The sequence below is a fragment of the Chiloscyllium plagiosum genome, chromosome 5 (assembly GCF_004010195.1).
Source record: "Chiloscyllium plagiosum isolate BGI_BamShark_2017 chromosome 5, ASM401019v2, whole genome shotgun sequence".
Taxonomy (NCBI): domain Eukaryota; kingdom Metazoa; phylum Chordata; class Chondrichthyes; order Orectolobiformes; family Hemiscylliidae; genus Chiloscyllium; species Chiloscyllium plagiosum.
In genome coordinates this window covers 73,356,666-73,373,569 of record NC_057714.1, presented here as the reverse complement: position 1 = coordinate 73,373,569, position 16,904 = coordinate 73,356,666, and the positions used below count along the sequence as shown (strand labels likewise).

The 16,904-nt window shown below is 39.1% G+C and overlaps 1 protein-coding gene across 7 annotated transcripts in view; it reads right to left on the bottom strand.

The window, feature by feature from the left end:
- Positions 1–198: 198 nt before the first annotated feature.
- Positions 199–16,904, bottom strand: part of adam22 (ADAM metallopeptidase domain 22) — a 364,949-nt gene continuing 348,243 nt past the window's right edge. For 3 of the 7 annotated variants that reach the window (XM_043690347.1, XM_043690350.1, XM_043690351.1), the window contains 3 exons: positions 11,623–11,709; positions 1,722–1,845; positions 199–282 (listed from right to left, as the gene is read on the bottom strand). In XM_043690347.1, the coding sequence (XP_043546282.1) occupies positions 262–282; positions 1,722–1,845; positions 11,623–11,709 (232 nt within the window). In that variant the 3' untranslated portion in view covers positions 199–261. Of the gene's footprint in view, positions 283–1,721; positions 1,846–11,129; positions 11,157–11,622; positions 11,710–16,904 lie in introns of all 7 variants that reach the window. The other 4 variants (XM_043690349.1, XM_043690352.1, XM_043690353.1 and 1 more) reach the window with 2 other exon arrangements.

Here is a 16,904-nt window from a genome sequence, read left to right as displayed (position 1 = left end):
GTGCTGTGCTTTCCACAGAATTCTGACTCTCCATCAATAGATTGTCAATTGTTTTATTAGTAATGAGTCAGAATCTGCTCAGTATTTTCTATTTAGTAGCTCTTTGAAGACAGCGGAGTATGTGTTTTCAACTCCTATCTTCCAAAAAGCTCACTGGTGCTCCAGAGAGCCATTAATTAAAAGACATTGACATAAGGCTGCCTTTTATAAAAGTGGAAGAAAATGGAAATCTTTAGTAGCTCAGATCCACTGAATAGAAGTCTAAATGGAGGTCTCCCAGAGCTGTGGAAGAAACATAAACATATATTAGAATGGTTTTACAAATGAGACAAAGAAAACTATTCAGTTTTTATCAAAAGGCAACACTTGCTTATTTATCCAAATTCGATTTCATTTTCATTATTTCTATACTTTCCAGCCCCTAATTCAACAACATCTCAAGCCTTTCCAAATCACAATGCTGAAAAGATCAACAAGTGTAGGGCTACTGCTACTATGTAGAAACCTAGATAATAAGCTTCACTGATCCCAAATTCTCCTTTGTACTTAAAGTACATACAGTTGAATGTGTCGTGACTAAAATTAATGAACAGAAAATGTTACAATAAGTTGTACAATCGAAGTATTTTTAAACTGTTAATATGGTGTAAAGATTAAAAAGATATAAATCAACATTTGTTCGTCTCAGCCTTCACATGTATACAGTTGTGTAGGAGCAATAGTAATTTAGAGACAAGTAGAGCACCTTAGTTTGTGATCACTATAATACAGTTGGAACAAACAAGGTTTAAAGTATCTTATTAATGCCAACCATCAAGCATAACAACAGAAATCTATACTGTTTCTGAATTTTCTTGCAATTTCACTATTTGAGTGGCAATGTACTGTTTAATATTTTGACTGAAAGATAATGAATTCTGATGTCTTTTTTCATATTCTTCTACAAACAGTCCATATAAGAATTGCCATTTAACAACATCAAACATGATGTGCTTGGAAGATGAAGAGTTTTCCCATCTCCTTGTCTGAATAAAAATATTTCAGGAACATTTTTGTTATTTTTGTCCTTTGGTTTTCTTCACTTATGCATGCACCAGAAGGTTAGTACCAGAAGTTGCAAGACAGAATTTGATATCTTTAAGTTAAGAGTCACAGATTTAATATACAATAAGACACTTCATTTCATCAAATAGATTTGAATTTTGAGATTGCTGGTCAGCTTAGTTGGTTAGACAGCTCACGTGCTGTTCAGCGTATTGTTAATAGCACAGAGTTTAATTTCCCCAATTCGGCTCTGATCGTCTTTAAGCCTGAATCTCCAACCTGCCCTGTGGCTTAATGAATGCAAACACAATGATTTGGCAGTCTTTAAATAATCAAGGATACTACTTGGAGAAAACTAAAATTCATATTCTTTCATTTTATAGTTTGCCACATAATAAATATAACTTTACTGATGGCTAGGGCAACTATTTTAGGATCAGATCTGCTTATAAATGGGAATGTTATTCTTCATGATGTTATTTGTAGAGAACTATGGTATTCAGGTAATAAATGATATTTACAAATATTTTTGGTGTTCATTGACATACGTAATGCCATATCAATTCAGTGTTCCAACTGATGAGCTGTGCTCAAATAAATTCCATATCTGTTTATCTTAATGAAAGCTGTTCAAATTATTACCACAGAAACTGATTACACATTTACAATTTACTTACCCGTGCACTTTGTCGACCAACTTTTGCCTCTTCATCTGGAAGAGGTGGCATTGGGTATGGGCATTTCCTACTAGAAGCAATGGACCCATTGGATGATGAATGTGACTTAGAAGGAGACAAAGTCCTAAGATGAAAAATCAAAAATCAACACAGCCTTTGACATCCTCAAGAGAATAGCAGCCAGAGTACTGAATCTGTATCAGTGCTGGTGGAGTTTAATTGAAAAACACCCAATAAACTGGTAATTTGGTAAAGGGATTTTTTTTTCGTTGTTATTTTTGACTATTAGACAATTATTATGTGATAAAAGTGGACTCTCTCTATAAAATGCATTTTATTATCCATCTGCACTCGTGTTGTGCAATGGTGAAGTGCAGGTAAGAAACTTCCCTGCAGGAAGATTAATTCAAGCTATTAACTGTCCTGGTATTTGCAGGTGGTCTGATGCAGAGCCAAATCAGTGCATGTTTAGGAACAAAATGCCCTAATCAAGGAATGTTTTGTGGTATAGGATGTATGAGAGAAGAAAAATTGTGTTAATTTAGTACAGACCAGGCTGGTACATCATACTGCTGGCTGATTGTTAAACATTTATCATAGGCATTACAAAGAGAGGAAATAAATCAAGATCACTTTGTTTACATGCATCTGGCAAAGGTTTGTATTTATAAGGTAAGGCTTGTTACTTATAAGGTGAGACCAAACACAAGAAACTATATATATTGGTAAGTGAATAAAGCAAGCAGCAAACATTGCAGACACAAGTATGAAAGGCACGGGTTCAAGACCAGACAAAGGAATCAATGCAGAAGAAAATTTTGACCAGCAAACAAAAATTATGATTACGCAAAACTCAAAATAAGCAGCATTAGTAGCATTATGCTTGATATTAAAATTGCCTGAAGTGATTACTTAACCTGGAAGTAGCTAATGAAGAGAATCATATTAAGGTGTGAAATTTACAAATATGCTTCCTTATTAGCCCAAGCTTCCTTATTAGCCCACGCTTTATTCAAAGGTTGTTAAGTTTTTCAACATAAATCAAATTTAGAATGATGCTCTCCCAATTTTATTTTAGGGCCACACTTTTTGCTATCACTTTGGAATTTTTCTCTTACCCACCCCTACACTTCCTTCTGTTGCCTTATGAGCCGACTAAACAAATTCTCTTTGATCAACGTTTTGATCACTTTTCCCAATGCAGAGGAACCTCGATTATCCGAACGACACGGGCAGGGAGTATTTTGATCAGATAATCAAATGTTCAAATAGCACAGTTTAGCCAAGCATCGGGACCTTGCAATCTTGCTTGGATAATCCGAAATTCAGATAATCGAGGTTCCTCTGTATTGCCTCACGTGAATCAGCTTTAATAATTTGTCCCTATGCCTCAGCATTTTGACGTATTTTCTCTGTTGGAAGTGCTAAATAAATGGAAGTTGCTGTTTTTAGTTCACTGAAAGAAAATTCACAGCAAACATCAAACATTACTGCTTTCCAAATATCCATTGTACTTCTAATGCAACTGAACAACAAAGTAGTGTTGCAAAATGTGAATCGACTTGCACATGTTGCTGAGTTCCTATTTTTCTTGGGGAATATATCTCTCTGGTTATGTTGTGGATTGGGAGAGAGACTAGTTGAAGCTGTTATTTTCTCACTATTTGTTCAAATGATGTGGCCACCATGTCCAACATTTGCTGCCCACCCCTACTTACCTGACAAATGAATTGATCTTACAGAGCAGTTAAGAGTCAACCACATTGCCCCTGGGTCTAGGTTCACATGTAGGTCAGACAGGATAGGCATAGCAGATTTCCTTCACTAAAACACATTAGTGAATGAGATGAGTTTTCTCTACAATCAGTTACTAGCTTTTACTTCCAGATTTATTAACTGAATTTAAATTCATTGGAACCCATGCCCCTAAAGTAATAGCCAGGGCTTATGGATTACTAGACATTACCACAACATCCCTACTCCTCCTAGTTGTTAGAAATACAGCCACATTATCATCTTGAGAAATTAAGGATGGGAAATAAATGCTACAAAATAAATTAATTCCTGGGATAACAGGACTAGAGATTGAATTGGTTACGATTGTATTCACTGAAGATTAAAAGAATGAGGGGTGTCTCATCGATAGCTATAAAATTCTAACAGGACTAGACAAGCTAAGTATAGGAAAAATGTACCTGAACCAGGGATCATAGTTTAAGGATTAAAGAGGTAAACCTTTGGGGCCGAGAGGACAAGAAATAGCTTCACTGAGAGAGTGGTGAACCTGCAAAATTCACAATCACAGAAAGCGGTTGAGGCCAAAACATGATGTGTTTTCAAGGAGGGTGTCTAAAAGGATCTAGGGATATGGGAGGATGGTGGGATTAGAGTATAGAGCTCAATGATCATCCATGATCATATTGAAAGGAGCAAGCTCAAGGGATCAAATGGTCTACTGCTTCTAGCTTATATGTTTCTATATGTTACTCCAATAATGCCCATGAATGAAGATGAAAAATATGTTCCCCAACATTCTCAGAGTCATTGGTGGAAACTCAATGAAACTGAGCTTCATGTCACAGCAATAGGTAATGAGTGAGAAGACCATTTGCTTTTGATGTGGGCTTTGCTGTGGTTCTCGATCGCAATCCTGCCATTAGCATCCCACCTCTAGGTTTTCCATCAGAAAGGGTAGATGCCATGTTATATCTAATCTAGCAAAGGAAGAACTTCTAATTACAGAGATCTTGGCAGGGTTAAAAATACTTTAACTATATGTTGATTCCTAAAACTTCAGCAAACGCATGAATAAAAAAAAGAAACTGACTCCTACTTGGAGATCCTGTTATGGGAGCTGAGGGACTGAAGTGAGGTGATATTTGCCAAATACTGGAAGAAGGGGCCAGCCTCTCTATCCAAGCAATTGTGGATGGAAACAGTCCAGGAAGTGAGCAATAGGGGAATAATCTCTCCAACCCAGACACAGTGCACGAAGAGGTTCAAGGGAATCAGGAGGTTATGAAAGGGCAATGAGATAACACATCATCCACAGTCTTTCCCAGTGAGCTTCCTGAGGCACATGTCTGAAAATGATTCTCTGTCTGTAAACACTGCTTGAGGGATTTACCTCCTTAATGCTGGATTTCTGGGTCCATCCCTTCTGCCCTGTGGAGTGAAGAGAAGGCAGTTTTTGCTGCTGTTGCTCCAGCTGCTCCTCTTGTTCCGCATCAGAGGTGCAAGTTGGAGCCCATAGCTGCTCCTATATCATGGTGCTGGGCTGACAGCAGACAAGTGCAGATCAAGCACAGGCGATGACTGATGAACAGACTTCCATGCTGTTGGAAATCATTTGTCAAGCAGCGAAAGCACTCTCTCAGAAATACAGCTGTCTCTCACTTATTCAGTTTCACTGTTTGAAAGCTTTCCAACCTATCAGTTTCACTAAAGAAGCATTGTCCACGCCATACTGACCCTGCTGAGATGCAGAGAACTTGCAAAATGTGAACTTCAGCTGTTAAATATCGCATTAAATTCAAAGGTAAATACCTGTTGTCTATTATTATGACTATCATAATATGATTAAATCTTTAGTTTGAGAGAGAGAGGCGTGGGTCCAAGATTGCTTGAAAAAAATTAACTGAGGTCAATTTTGAGGACACGAAGGCAGAGCTAACTAAAGTTTCTTGTTATTCATTCACAGGAGGTGTGCTTCTCTGGCTAGGCCCGCATTTACTTTCTGTCCTTAATTGCCCAAAGGGAGTTAAGAGTTAAGCTGTGGGTCTGGAGTCACATGTAGATCAGACCAGATAAAGACAGCAGTCTCCTTTCCTAAAGAACATTAGTGAACCAGATGGGTTGTTGCCATAACTGACAACAGTTTCATGAACATCGTGAGATTCATAATTCCAAATTTTTGATGAATTCAACGTGAATGGCAAAATACGACAAAATAAAGGTCAATAGAGATGTAATAGCAGATATGTGAGAGGATATTTCAAAATATACAGAATAGATACATTCTAATGAGTATAAAATCTTCCAAGGGACAGACCCATCATCCGTGGTTAACTAGAAATGTTAAAGATAGGACTGAATTAAAAGCATATCATTCTACAAATGCAGATGGTAGGTCAGAAGATAGACGCAATGCAAAAAAGAAATTAATTAAGTGGGAAAAGAATCAGAGTACAAGAAAAAGCTAACCAGAAATATCAAAGCAGATAGCAAGCAGTTTTAAAATGAGTTAACAAAGAGAAGTTGGTGAGGCCGCACTTGGAGTATTGTGTTCAGTTTTGGTCACCTTGCTATAGGAAGGATGTTCTTAAACTGGAAAGAGCGCAGATGAAATTTACAAGGATGTTGCCAGGACTCAATGATCTGAGTTATAGGGAGAGGTTGGACAAGATAGGACCTTTTGCTTTTGAGCGTAGGATACTGAGGGGGGACCTTATGGAAGTGTATAAGATCATGAGAGGCATGGATAGGGTGAATGCACTCAGTCTTTTCCCCAGCATTGGGAATCAAGGACTGGAGGACATCAGTTTAAGGTTAGAGGGGAAAGAATAAAAGGGAACCTGAGGGACAACATTTTTACATGGTGGGTGGTACGCATATGGAATGAGTGGAAGTGGTTGAGGCAGGCACAGTAACACCATTTAAAAGGCATTTGGACAAATACATGGATAGGAAAGGTTTAGCAGGATATGGGCCAAGTGCAGGGAAATGGGGTTAGCGTGGATGGACATTTTGGTTGACATGGACCAGTTTGGGCCTGTTTCCGTCATGCAGGACTCTGAGGTTTGTAAAATCATGAGGGGCATGGATAGGATGAATAGCCCATGTCTTTTCCCGGGGTGGGGAGCCCGGAACTGGAGGGCATGGGTTTGGGGTGAGAGGAGAAAGACTTAGAGGGGACCAGAGGGGCAGCTTTTTCACGCGGAGGGTGGTGCATGTGTGGGGTAGGCTGCCAGAGGAGGTGGTGGAGGCTGGTACAATTTCAACATTTGGAAGGCATCTGGAGGGGTGTATGGGTGGGGGTGGGGGGTTGGAGGGATGTGGGCTGGGTGCTGGCAGGTGGGACTAGATTGATTTGGGTTGTCTGGTTGGCATGGACGGGTTGGACTGAAGGGTCTGTTTCCGTGCTGTACATCTCTAAAGAGAGTACTGATCCCTCTCTGATTTTCTCCACAAAGAGTCATAAGCAGAATTAACCTCCAATAGTAAGCTTTGGGGCTGGAGGCTCAGTAGATACGATGCTGAACTAACTAACAGGAGTCTATTTTAAACTGCCAGCTGGAGCTGTGCTGCTGGGTGCAGAAGGTGACTGTGGATTGAATCAGCTGGGTGACTTCAATCAATCTGCTAACTGGCTGGCTGGCCCCAGATAATAATTGCATGTTATTGGATCACCCACCTGTAACTCCATGATATTTGAATGGTAGTTCAAGGCTTCAGGCCACTGAGGGGCAAAAACTAAGTATACATTCCAAGAGCATTGTTTTTAATATTGCAAGTATCTATTTGGGATTAAGAAGTGGGAGAAGATAGCAGCACAGGTCCCTGTCAGCAAAGAGAGGTAGTAATTGCCCTCTGTCTGATACATTCTGAACAAATAAAACAACAAATGTCGGGCAAATGTGGCCTGCCAATTCTTGATTGGTTGCACAGCTCGGCTTTAAAGATGCCACTGGGCCAGGAATCCAGGGGGATCCTGGCAGAGACTAGTGCTTCCAAGTTGGATAAAGGGATCAGTGGAGCACCACAGGGGTAATGATGTAAAAGTAGTGCGGCAAGTTTGGAAGATAGCACGAGAAAACACTTGCAGAGAGAATCCATCCAGGAAACTCACTAAAATGGGCTCTTGACCAATATTTGAGTTTTCATAAAACAGAATGATTTAAGAGCTGTTCTCTATTGCTCTGGTATTAATGCTCAATCTCAGGTTTTTGTTTCCTATATGGAGAAGAAGGTAAAATGTTATCCTTCTGAAGGAATCTTCTGGGTGAAATAAAATTATATTTATTAAAAGGGAGCCTGTTTTTAATTCATCTCATTAGCAATTACATGGATACCGGTCGTGAAAATAAATAATTTGCAAACATGGATAACATTAGGATTTTAAAATGTAAACCAAAAAAAAACACAATTTTTTTTTAAATGAAGAAAATTTTACTTAAGAACAAATGCAAATTCTTTTTTTTAGATGGATCATAATTTTCTGTAATGACCTGTATGAGTCCTACAGATCTGTCTTTCTGCTCCTTCACTGTAGCCTGGCACCATATTTTCTAATAAATCTCTATGTTATAATGTTCCATGTTTCTAATGTTTTACAAGGAATAGCTCACTGTTGCAAGGACATACCCAAGGTCAGCCATAAAGCTGGCAAGATTGGTGCAAATGAGAATTTATAGCAATAATGCAATTGCATGTAGCTTAAGTTATTAAATCTAGCCAATCAACTATGAAGGATACTCTTCTAATTCAACCGTCTTTAAGTTTGACCATCCAAACAAAAGGAGAACCTTCAAGAATTTATTTCTGCTCTTCATTTCTGAGAGCCATTGAGATGTTATAAATGAATAAGGACACTTCTGTATTTGGTTTCTGCAAAAGGTATATTGAAGAGCCACAAACAGCCCTGAATGTGAACTATATGTCACCAGGTAATATGGGACGGCAGTGACAGGCTATTGTCACAACACTACTAAGACTGCAAACATTCGAGTTAAACCTGAAGAGGGAACTGGCATCACACCAATCAGAACCCTACTATATTAGGCTATTTTAGACTAGTTTGTGGAGTCTATTATAAGTGCTACATGCTACTAAACATAGGTTTGCATGTTTGTATTAAAAAATAGGCAATCTTGTCACCACAATATAATAAGGATCAAGTTTAGTATACTGGAGGCAATCATTTTATTTCAGACGTACTGTCAAATAATTTCAATTAGTTCTCAGCAATGCTGTGCAGTTTCTATTATATCTAAATAATAAATATTTGATCATACTATTTTCCATATTGCCACATTATTAACAGAATTTTAAAAATTTTAAATCCTGTCAGTTCTGCACTGTTTACAGTGAAGAAAGCAACAGCAGGCCTCAGTATAGAATAGTGAATGAATGGGGTATAAGCAGGTTAGTAGGCAGCCATTCCATGTGACAGCTAGTGATCATCCACAGACTCACAATCAGCAGTGTGTTACAGTACATGCATCACTGTATCAGAATCTACACAGTTAATACGCAGCACATGGGAGAAAGGACATGACTAAGCGATTTGCATGTTTCTAGTTATGGAATACGGTTTCTGGATAAAGACACAAAATATAAAATTAATCTAATTTATTAATACTGCATTGAAAATATATAATGGTTGTAATCCTAGCTATTAAAGAGCCTAAGATAGAGGTTAATTGTTCCATATCTAACTGGGTAGCATGTGATGTTTAGCACACTGCATGAATTTAAGACCATTTAAAAACCTTTTCTTGTAATTCCAGGCTCAACCCAAATAGGGAAACTGAAGTGCAAAGTTCTACTTAATCTTTTCTTCTGTTGAAGATTTAAAATTTGTTACTTTATTTGCCTCATAGCCTTAAATGAGTTATAAGAATCCATGATAGGGTAAATTGTGAGTCATCTATTGGAAGGGTCATAGCTAGCTGCCATCATTCAGTTTCTTCTTATCTTTCAGCTAGCTTTGAAAATGTTCACAAGTGATTCCTGATACTGATGTTCACACTCCTTGTGGGAGGTTTAAGTACATAAACAGTCCACCAGATCTCCAGTAATATCCAGACTACAGGGGATTCTAAATGTAATTTTGGTAAGTGACATCTTTCTCTGACTTGCTTAAGGTGTCCTGTCTGATGATTTTATGCTAATTTTATATTTAATACGCTTCCATCATATAATTTTAAGTACTGTATATGGATAAGCAAGTGTATTAAAATATGATATGAAGTTAATTTATGTGCAGTGGCCCAGGAGGTGGAAAATTGACCCGATAATTCAGTTGGTTCAAACTGAGTATCTATTTTGCAAATTAACTGATTACACAATATGTTTCTGGCTTGCCATTGTGGCTGTGTTAATACTTCATTGCAAAAGAAGTATTGACTCTATCAATATAAATGTACTCAGTCACAATTTGTTTTGACAGTACAGTGGAAAGGCTGTCCATTCTTCCCTCAAGAGAGTTGTACACCCCTCCACTGAAGGTACCCATGGCAACAGGTTCCAATTTTTTGACCCATCTGAGTGAAAATACTTATGCAAGAAGGGCCCGAATGGGCCCAAACCAGCCCTCTGCTAGATACAGGAATCAGAAGAATCATGTGTCATACAGCATTCAGGAGAAGTATTGGGTCATTTGCTTGTTTCACATTTTCTTTTCCTGCTCTTGAACAAGGTAGCTGCATTTTGGATTGTGTAAAATAGCATCGAATTTGGACCATAGAGTTTTCTTCAACATATTGATTTGATTAATGCATCAGCACTGTACATGGACTTCTTGTCTTTATTATTTGGACATGATTGAATAATTCCTTTTTCAATTATGCTCCAAATGCACTGAGCTCCATAGGCTAATTAATATGAATCCAATTCTGATAGTAAAGAACTTAACAGCTACTATTCAGTACTCTGCTCACTTAAAAAGATTAAAAATGAAGTTTAAAACATTTCCACGGCATTGTATGGTTTTCACAATGACTGGAAAGTTTGAAAATACAAAGTGATATAACCAATCGGTCTTCATTTTGAACAAAGTGCAGTGTGTTTTTCATGTAAAAAGGGGGCATGATCTGTTCCTCTCCATAGTTGTGTTTATAATTATCTCTCACAGGTTTAACCAAGTAATCAGCGGATGGAGTGTCTGGGATATTAAATTCAACTACACCAATTCTCCTGTACCAAGGATCTAACAAGCCTTTGGGTTATTGCATTACGCTCTGCATGTTCTCTCTCAGCATGGACTGAAAAATATACAAGTGAAATTCAGTCAAAATGTTTCTCCAGCCCAGATGCTCCTCCTTTAAGGTGTGCTGTATGTAGCGTAACACAGAAGCATTAGATGAGATCCAAAGGATGCTTTTCTTTGAGACACAATCCAAACATCTTACAGGGTAGCAATGTGACTAAGAAATCAAAGAACAAAACCATTCTATGCCATAAACATGGAGAAATATGAATCCTGAATTAAAATAATTATTACTAACAATAAACTGAATGCATATACAAGAAATCAGCTGAAGAGTAGAGTGATTCAAAACAAGCTTAGCAGGTAGCTGGTATTTGCATAATTTCACCGTCAGTTTGAAATCAAGAACATTTGTTGAAAAATCTGCAGTGAAAATATGTAAACCCACTAGAGTTTGGTATGTAGAGTTTTGCACTCACCCTTCACCCATGTTCCTGTTGCATTGCCTGATGGCACATTATGCACATCATTGCAGCATAAGAGCAGAATTTTATTGCAGATGTAATTGTCCAACAGGATATCGTGTACAGTGAAAATGACATTATCAGAGCAGTGGGTAGAACAATGTGGATACTAAAGTGCTGTATGATCTGTTGGAAACACCAATTTCTGTATTGCTAGTGGCAATCCTGTTAACTCACTGAGTAATTTTTATTAATGGAAAAAAATAATGGTGGTGCTGGAGGAAGCATGCACTACGGCAATTCTACATAGGGGACCTCAGCACTGGATGCAAACAGGAGCTGCAATTGCACATGAAGCTGGACAGTTATCAGAGGCAGCAAATGAACAAGGGCCACTTCCACCTGCAGTAGCTTGTACTTTTATACAAGGCAGCAGGTCCAGTCATAATGTGCTGCAACAGCTCTGGAAATAAATACATTTTAAAAAATACAATGATTTCAGAAATACCTAAAGTACGGTCCTTCAGTGTTTTTATTCACATCTTCTACCCACTTAGCTACATTATATTCTCTTTTGTACCATGGGTTTAAATACCTGCAGAAAGCATTGGTGGGCACAAAGAAAATGGAAGAAGAAGAAGAAAAGAAATCTGAGATCATAGCAAAGCTTAGCAAAGAGCTTCTTTCTTCACCAAAATACAAGTGAATGTGCCACATACTTCACTATGGATCTTCTCAGAAAACTGCAATGCAGACAAATGTCACAATCCAAGCTACATCAAAGCGTGCACAGTTCACTTAACAATGACATGGGGCCAGCTTTTCAAGTTATATTTAAATTAAATTCCAGTCTTGAATACGACAATTATTTGTGGCATTTTGCACATCATACATGATAGCATGAATTCATTGCAGAATGTATTCATTCTCTTTAATTTGCTGATTTGTTTTAACAATAGGATATTTTAAATTTTACTTTCACTTGCAAAGAAAATGACCTCAGAGAACTGTGCCGAGGCTGTTGTTACTCTATTGAAGAAAAACCTTGGAACAATAAATTAAGAACAATCAAAACTTCAAATAATTGTGGAATATTATATCACTTCATTTTCTGTATAACCTGGTGAACATCACTAATAGCCTCTTAAATCAGAAATTACCTCTGTTAAAGACTACAGCACAATCCTCTTGCTTTACAACTAGCAAGGATACAGAATAAGCAGTCTTCCAGCGTTTTGCCAACCTCACAAGATAGCTGCACTATTCTGCACTTTTCCCAGTGGCTGCAAAATTCAAGTAGCACAAGCTCCTTGAACATGTTGCATTCTGTGGCTAGAAAACAGACATTTTTTCATGTATTAGTAGACATGGTCCATCTCATCAAGTATCTGCCCCTGTCGCATTACCAAAATGGGTCCTATCAAAGTCACAAATGATGTCCTATGTAACTTCTTAAAAAAATTCCTTCATGGGACAATGGAGTCACTGGCTAGACAAGCATTTATACCTTATCTCTGAATGCCCTTGAGAAGGTGCTGGTGAGCCACTTGTCTTAAACATTGCGGTTCATGGTGAGTAGATACACCATGGAACTGTTAGGAAGGAAGTTACAGGATTTTTACACTGTCATAATAAATGAACAGCGAGATTGTTCCAAATCAGGGCATGGTCTTACTTGGAACGGAACCTGGAGCTTGTGGTACCATTTGTATCTGTTGCCCTTGTTCTGACAGGTGGTAGAAGCTATGAGTTTGGAAGATGCTGTTGTACTGTCAGCACGGAAACAGACCCTTTGGTCCAACCAGTCCGTATTGAACATATTCCCAAACTAAACTAGTCTCACCCGTCTACTCCTGCCCCATAAATCTTTCCTATTCATGTACTCATCCAAGTGTCTTTTAAATGTTGAAACTGTACCCACAAAAGAGTCTTGATGAGTTGTTGCAGTGAACCGTATTGATGGTCTCCACAGCTGTCACTGTATGCTGGTGCTGGAGAGAATGACTGTTTCAGATGGTGAGCAAATTACTGCAGGTGCTGGAATCTATACTGAAAACAAAACCAACTTTCTGGGCTCAATATTAAGTTCAAGACCTTCAGATTGTGAACCCATTCCCTCCCTTTCTTTTAGCTTTCCTGGTTGTATTCTCTGTCAGCATGTCCTCTCTCCCCTCCCCTCCCCTGTCTGTTTTCTCAGTTTGGCAGTTAGACGCACCATTGTTTTGCCATTCTCACATTCTGATCACTGAATCGGAACTATCCACATCATTTCTCCCCCAAACCTTCCCACTATAGCCATAAATGCTGCCCCCTCCACGCTTCACTTCAGCTCTGACGAAGCATCATCTAGACTTGAAACGTTAGCTTGTTCTCTGTCCATGGATGCTGCCTGATCTGCTGTAATCTCCAGCACATTTTTGTTTTCAGTTTAAGATTGTGAGTTGAGCTTCTTGAGAGTTGTTAGAGTTGCACTCCTCCAGGCAATTGAAGAAAGTTGTTAAAGAGATAAATCTCCTTCCTCAATCTTATTGACATATTTGTAGTCTTTGACAGGGTTGATCAGCGGTTTCCTGCAACACATCTGCACTGTCATCCATTTGAGCGGGACTGCACTCACCTGCTGCAACTTTCAAGTTTCAAATGGTAGTCAGTGAGTATCTGCATGCCAGTGTTTCCTATTCAATTACCCTTTTCACTGGTCCCCAAGGATTCTCCTTGGTCACCTCCTAAATTTCTCATCCACATGCTATCCCTCAACAACATCATCTGCTGATAATACCCAGTCCTACATCATTACACCATCTCAACTGACTCCTGTGCTGTCTCTGAATTATCAGACTACTTACCTGACATCTTGGCAAGACATAACTGGTGCAATGCCAAAGGGATCAATGCTGAGGCGTCAACTATTTCCCATCTATATCAGTGACTTGGTTAAAGGAACTGAATGTACAGTTGTTAAATTTACAGATGGTACTCTAAAAGGTGGGTGATTACGTTGTGAAGAGGATATAAGGAGCCTGCAGATGTATATAGATGGGTTAAACAAAAATATGGTAGATGGAGTATAATGTGGCAAAATGTGAACTCCACACTAGCAAGAATAGTGTGATCAGAATGTGAGAATGGTATATTATTTAATTGGAGAGAGAATGAAAAACTGAGCTGCAGAGACATCTCAGAGTCTTGCTACCTGAATCACAAAATGTTAATATGCAGATACAGGAAGTGATTAGGAAAGCAAATGGAATTTTGTCTATTAATACAAGAGAACGGGAATAAAACAGTTGAGATATTTTAATTATTTTAATGATAAAAGCATGGGTGAGACCACACTTAGAGTACTTTATACAGTTTTGATTGCCTTTTTAAGTACATAATTGGTTGACAAGCAGTTCAGAGAAGGTTTGTTTGATGCATTTCTGAGATGAATGGATTCATTTAGAGGACTACACATGGAGGGCTGGAGAATGGGACCAACTGCATAGCTCCTTCTGAAGCTGACACACACATGATGGGCCAAATGGCCTCCTTCTCTCGTGTAAAATTCTAAGATACTGTCTTTTGAGGAAAGTTTAGACAGCTTCATGGTGAAGCACAAGGATCTACTTTTTGTCATTTATATAAACGATTTGGATGTGAGCATGAGGTATAGTTAGTAAGTTTGCAGATGACACCAAAATTGAAAGTGTAGCGGACAGCGAAGAAGGTTACCTCAGATTACAAAGGGATTTTGATCAGATGGGGCAATGGGCTGAGAAGTGGCAGATGGAGTTTAATTCAGATAAGTGCGAGGTGCTGCATTTGGGAAAGCAAATCTTAGCAGGACTTATACACTTAATAGTAAGGTCCTAGGGAGTGTTGCTGAACAAAGAGACTTTGGAGTGCAGGTACATAGCTCCTTGAAAGTGGAGTCGCAGGTAGATAGGATAGTGAAGAAGGTGTTTGGTATGCTTTCCTTTATTGGTCAGAGTATTGAGTACAGGAGTTGGGAGGTCATGTTGCAGCTGTACAGGACATTGGTTAGGCCACTGTTGGAATATTGCGTGCAATTCTGGTCTCCTTCCTATCAGAAAGATGTTGCGAAACTTGAAACGGTTCAGAAAAGATTTACAAGGATGCTGCCAGGTTTGGAAGATTTGAGTTATAGGGAGAGGCTGAACAGGCTAGGACTATTTTCCTTGGAGTATCGGAGGCTCAGGGGTGACCTTATAGATGTTTATAAAATTATGAGGTGAATGGGTAGGGTAAATAGACAAAGTATTTTCTCGGGGGCGGAGGAGTCCAGAACTAGAGGGCATAGGTTTAGGGTGAGAGGGGAAAGATTATAAAAGTGACCTGAGGGGCAACTTTTTCACACAGAGGGTGGTATGTGTATGGAATGAGCTGCCAGAGGATGTGGTGGAGGCTGGTACAATTGCAACATTCAAAAAGCATCTGGATGGGTATGTGAATAGGAAGGGTTTGAAGGGATTTGGGCCAGGTGCTGGCAGGTGGGGCTAGATTGGGTTGGGATATCTGGTCGGCATGGACGGGTTGGATCGAAGGGTTTGTTTCCATTCATCTATATGACTCTATGAATTCACTGGAGTTTAGAAGAATTTGAAGATCTTATAGAATCATATCTGATCCTGAAGGCACTTGGCAGGGTGAATGCAGAAAGAACGTTTTTTTCTTCTGGGAGAGATGTTATCGAGGAGACATTGTTTAAAACTAAGGCATCTCATATAAGGCATTAATTCAGAGATTAGGAGAATCCTTTTCTCTCAGAGTACGAAAGTCTCTGGAGTTAACTTCACCAGAGAACAGTGGAGGCAGGGTCATTGAATATTTTAAAGGTGGAATTAGATAGATTATTGACTAATAAGGGACTCAAAGCATATTGAAGGTAGGCAAGAAAGTGGACTCACTTACTGAATGGTGGAATAGCTTGAAGAGTGGACAGGAATTGAGGAAACAGGAAATGAGTTACTTGATGTACTCACCACTAAATACCTAACCTATAGCCTGCTGTGATTCACATGTTGACATATATTTATCACTGGATAAGCACAAGTGTCCTCCAATTATATATTCAGAAGATCAAAGCCATCGTCTTCGCAAGGTTTGTGAAGGTTTGTAGCTCAGGTTGAGGTTCAGGGTGTAGGTTTGCTCACTGAGCTGTAGGTTTGATGTCTAGATGTTTCATTACCTGGCTAGGTAACATCATCAGTGGCGACCTCCAAGTGAAGCGAAGCTGTTGTCTCCTGCTTTCTATTTATATCTTTCTCCTGGATGGGGTTCCTGGGGTTTGTGGTGATGTAATTTCCTGTTCATTTTCTGAGGGGTTGATAGATGGCATCTAGATCTATGTGCTTATTTATGGCGTTGTGGTTGGAGTGCCAGGCCTCTAGGAATTCTCTTGCATGTCTTTGCTTAGCCAGTCCCAGGATAGATGTGTTGTCCCAGTCGAAATGGTGGTTTCTTTCATCCGTGTGTAGGGCTATGAGGGAGAGGGGGTCATGTCTTTTTGTGGCTAGCTGGTGTTCATGTATCCTGGTGGCTAACTTTCTTCCTGTTTGTCCTACGTAGTGTTTGTGGCAGTCCTTGCATGGAATTTTATAGTTGACGTTGGTTTTGTCCATAGGTTGGACTGGGTCTTTTAGGTTTGTTAGTTTTTGTTTGAGAGTGTTGGTGGGTTTGTGTACTACTAGGATTCCGAGGGGTCTCAGTAGTCTGGCTGTCATTTCTGAAACTTCTTTGATGTATGGTAAGGTGGTTAGCGTTTCTGGCTGTGTTTGGTCTGCTTGT